Source organism: Oratosquilla oratoria, chromosome 4 (assembly GCF_046742065.1).
Source record: "Oratosquilla oratoria isolate Oo_2021 chromosome 4, ASM4674206v1, whole genome shotgun sequence".
Lineage (NCBI taxonomy): Eukaryota > Metazoa > Arthropoda > Malacostraca > Stomatopoda > Squillidae > Oratosquilla > Oratosquilla oratoria.
Window position 1 is genome coordinate 3,269,828 of NC_134780.1, and position 5,000 is coordinate 3,274,827.

The window sequence follows — 5,000 nt, forward strand, 5'->3', positions numbered from 1 at the left end:
GGAGACTGGGATTGATGTGTAACCGTGAGGTTACGTGGAATATCTATTCTTCTTATCCTTATCCAACAAAGTTAGAAAATGATTAAGAGGCTTAGTCTTAGGGAAAGATGGAGAAATTGGAAATAACTTTAGTGGTAGGTCAACTGAAATGAGAAGATGTAGTAGGAGAGAAGGTTGGAAATGAAAATAATTTCAGAAGAAAAAGTTTATGTAGTTGTTTGGGGTCGACGAGTATACACCCGTTATTTAAGGTAACCCCACAGAAACAAAATCACATTGGGGGAGGTCAGGGGACCAGGTCACCCAACATTGCCACGTAACCCACCTCCCCCATCAGCATTTACAATGATCCTGGAGATGTGAGAATAAACACTGTGCGAGATCGAAACCTTTTCTGGTACGACGTTTCTCTTATTACAACTTTTTCAAGTACAGACATATGGCGCAAACACTGAGTACATATAGGCCAATATATAGGCCAAAATGTTTTCAAGTACAGACATGGCAAACACTGAGTATATATAGGCCAATATATAGGCCAAAATGTTTTCAAGTACAGACATGGCAAACACTCTGAGTATATATAGGCCAATATATAGGCCAAAATGTTGAGTATATATAGTGTTTGTCATGTCTGTACTTGAAAAAGCTTTAACAAGCGAAACGTCGTACCAATAAAGGTTTCGATCTCACACGGTGTTGATTCTCACAGTCTTGTCGGCTTTTGTCATTGTGTTTCAATCCTGGAGATGTGTGCGTTATAACCCACACACCGAGTTTTTCCAGTTCAAGGTGTCTGAGTTCTATAGCCTGGCCAGTCTTCAGAAATCGTCTCCAAACGTAATACTATAGACAACGACAGCCACCAATGAACGGACCTCATCCTTAAAAAATTATTAATTAAAAACTGTATTGTATGTAGTTAAATGTGTGCAAATAATATTTTGATTATCTTTATTTTATTCAATTTACCTTAGAAATGTAGGATTTTTTTGGGGGTGGGGGGGGCACATTGTACTAGTACGCCGTCTATCTGCTCGATAAGTTTATGTTCAATTATGGTCACCTTTCCAAGTTAAAGATTTTTTTCTCTCTAAAAGTTACATTTCCACTAGAACAACTTACGGAGAAAATTCACATTGACAGCATTGAATGTTATTGTCTCGAATTAAAAGTTCTATGCTAACACAACAAACATTTATTCCGATTTCTACGACAAAGTAAAAGTTTGAAGTCAACTTCGATTCATATACATGAACAACCGATAAAAATATCTCCGAAGCTATGTACAGATTCTCGACTAATTTGGATAAGCGATTTGTGGAGGAAAGAAAATGGGGAAGGCGGAGGGAGCTGTGTCCAAACGATGCGCATGCGCAGAGTACACTTAGTGACGACGACTCGACCAAACAAAACAAAATCCGCGCTGCACATACCTTCCAGCCTAAATTCTCGAAGAAGGTACACAGCCGGGCTTGACCCGTGGTCTTCCCACCACATGGCCCTGAAAAAGAGAGGTAAAGTTAATTAAATCAATAACAGAAGAGGTTACAAATACGATCAATGAAAGAACAAATGTTACAAACAAACGAAACCACAAAAAAGGTTACAAACAGAAACAATGATAGGACAAAATGTTGAGCTATGGAGTAACAGAGCTTTCTTTCTGTAGAGCAAAACCATCTAGTAATGACCACAAAACAATATAATCTTATCTCTCGACAGAGAATCAAAACGATTTGTGCCCCGATCATAAAGCTGAATTAAATAGCTTGGCGACAGGTATAACCAATCAACGAAATTTCAATCCCTCCCAGGGGGGGGGGAAGGGGGCGAAATCTGTGCACATTTCACCCTCTGCGGGATAAGAGGAGAGCATCACGAGTGATAAATAGTTTTGCGACAAAGAGAAATAAGAATTCTGTTCGATGCAGAGTTCATGCAGTCCAGTGCACTTGTGACAAATGGTACGGAGACGTCTCCGTTTCTGTTTTTCCTCTGAACTTGCAAACCACTTTCGACAAAGACGAGTAGTCAAGAAACAACACAAGAAAATCCTTACCCCCATTTACCCCTTTCACCACTGAATTTTGTTTAACGATTTTAGCCAGTGTGTGTGCGTGTGACCGAGCGAGCGAGATGGAAGAGGAAGAGAAGGAAGAAGAATAAGAAGAAGGGGAGGGAGGGAGGGAGGGAGGGAGCGAGGGAGGGAGAGGGAGAGGGGGGAGGGAGAGGGGAGGGGAGGGAGGGAGAGAGAGAGAGAGAGGAAAGAGAGAGAAGAGACCAATTTAATGGATTAAATTCCTACAATCAGGCTTTGCCTATTTTGCGAAAGAAGAAGAAGAAAAAAAAAGAAAACCACGCCATCCACAGAACTTCAGCTCAGCTCAGCAAACAAATCACTGTCTTGTGTGTGGGCTTCTCTTCCGGAATTCAGCGCAGGGTCAGAGGGGGCCGGGAGGTCAGCACACATTCAGGACACGCATTCAGCACAAGGTCTGCGAGCTGCAAGCAGCTTTACAACGACGCTAATCGTATTACACTGACTCCCCGAACAGTTTAGTTTGCGGCAGATGACAAAAGAGGTTACTGTGTGATGATTTGGACTTTCGCGTGACCGAGACTCGCCCGGATCAAATTGTCCTGCCCTTGTTCACAACCACGGTTGTGGTACCATTGTTGCACAGCAGCGCAGAACTCGTTGAGAAAATCGAGACTTCTCGTCCCAAGGTTAAATCCAAATTTGGACAAGAAGCAATATCATAAACGTAAACAAACATGGGGGGGGGGGGGCTTCCACAGGTAAGCTCCGTAATTTACGACCTGCCTGACTCGTTCGTACTTCCACTAACACTTAAAATATGATGGAGAGTGGCAGGAAAGTGGGCACCCTAACCACCCAATATTGAGGAATAACCAGCGAATACAACATGTTAAACTTGACTGGTTCCACATTTGTTTACACTATAATGTGTAAGCAAGCGCTTTAGACTTAGTATGCAGGTGCACATAAGCACAAACTTCTTCACTTACACATGATCCGCGTGCTGAGCATTCAAGACAGCGGTATATTCGCGTTTTCTGTTTGTATGCGCGCGCATGCATGTGTGCGTTTATCTAACAATATTCACTAGAATTATTTTTTTCCAGGAAGGGAGCTGCCTTCTGATTCGTGTGCCTGTGTGCGTGCGTGGCACAATTTGAAATAAGAAAAAAAAAAGCCAAGAAATTAAATCCATGTATTTCAGCAACGTTGACGAGCACCTTGGTTTCAGAAGTCTTCTCCGACGAGGAGAGGGTTCTGAAGCTACTGGAAAGTTTTACTATCCAACGCTGCCGGTAATACATTTTGTAACAGAGCGTATTTCACTGCAGAAATGCACGTACCAGATTTCACCAGCTCTGACCCAAACGCCACACACGTGACGTGACGCGACGCCACGCCACGCAACGTCACCCTGATGCCACGGCCCATGTCACATCATCACCCATCACGTCACATCTTGAGCCAATCAGTAAGGGCCATACGTCAAATCCTTTGGTGTGACGTAACATCACTCTTAACTTCTTGGGCCAATTACATCTTCCCATGCAAAGTCGTCTAAGATTATTACAATCGTCTCTGTCCCCTTGCCATGTAATCCTGATTAAAGGTTCCCGTATTAAATCAATACTTCTCTAATTGTATCATCAGGACCGTTGTAATGTCCAGTCTTGCCCATCCGAGCCGTTTCTAATTAAATTTCTCCACGATTGACTGGTCGCTTACTCTCCCTACTTCACCTCCTCCTGTCCCCTCCCTCCATCTTTCTCTGGGAGTTGTCTAGTCGTCCCGCACATGTGCACCTCACGACTCGAGACGGCGCTTACTTCCTCCCGTGCGCTATCCTTCCTTACCATATCACACCTACACGAACGCCCAGCTTGTACAACCAACCCCTCGCTTCCTGTTCCCCAACTTACAACATTCAAACAACAATCACAGCACACCTAAATCTACTCGAAAGACGACCAATAACCCTATCAACTCCCAACACGTTTCTACACGAGAAAGGCCTTCTTTAATATTGTTGCTGCCTTACAGTAACCTTCCTATGGAACATAACAATATTCACACAGATTATACACCCGTATATACGCCCTACTGGCAGATCCAACATCATAAACTTAAAGTATTTCTACGGGATGGTACGATACTGTCCATATATTGTATATATAGAAACGCCGTTTAATATCTCAACTTTTTCCTACACGCCCGCACGTGCGCGAGCACACACACACACACACACACACACACACTGAAAAAATGAGGACATTATAAGATACATCATGGAAAGTGATGATCCACCCACAGAAAAAAAAAAAAAAAAAAAAAAAAAAAATTATTACACACACATATATATATATATATATATATATATATCGCCAGTTGGAGAAACCAACCAACCAACCAACCAACTGGACATTGACTACAGGAGCGACGGATGCAACGCCATCGGACTCGAGAAACCACCAACATACAGCCAAACACCATTTCCGATCTCAACTACTGTTATCATTGGGAGGAGAGTAAAAAAAAGTGAGAGTGTGAGAGTGAGCGAGTAAGCAAGAGTGACCGAGAGTGAGACAGAGAGAATAAAAGAGAGAGAGAGAGAGAGAGAGAGAGAGAGAGAGAGAGAGGTGGGAGGAGGGAAAGTGAGGGAGGGGGGAGGGAAAGTGAGTGAGGGAGGGAGGGAGGGAGAGAGAGAGAGGGGGGAGGTGCAGGAGGTGGTGGTGTGAGCGAGCACACTAAAAGCGAGGGTAAGCGAGTGTAAGCGAAGCGCGCGGAAAGACTGACTTGCAATGTCGGGTTTTCCTTCAACCAAATAAAATAGTCTCGAGTCAGCTAGAACAAGACTCCCTTAGAGCGACGAGGACAAACTGTTTACGGTCGAGTATACGTGTAAGGTGAGGAAGCAAGAGCGAACAACCAGGCGCGTGCGTTCGTACGTACATGCCCC

General features: G+C 43.6%; 1 protein-coding gene across 8 annotated transcripts in view; it reads right to left on the reverse strand.

Moving 5' to 3' along the window:
- Ttd14 (TRPL translocation defect 14) overlaps positions 1-5,000 on the reverse strand; it is a 184,498-nt gene that overhangs the window by 124,823 nt on the left and 54,675 nt on the right. For 7 of the 8 annotated variants that reach the window (XM_076183416.1, XM_076183418.1, XM_076183414.1 and 4 more), the window contains exon 2: positions 1,437-1,504. In XM_076183416.1, the coding sequence (XP_076039531.1) occupies positions 1,437-1,504 (68 nt within the window). Of the gene's footprint in view, positions 1-1,436; positions 1,505-5,000 lie in introns of those variants that run through there. The other variant, XM_076183422.1, reaches the window with a different exon arrangement.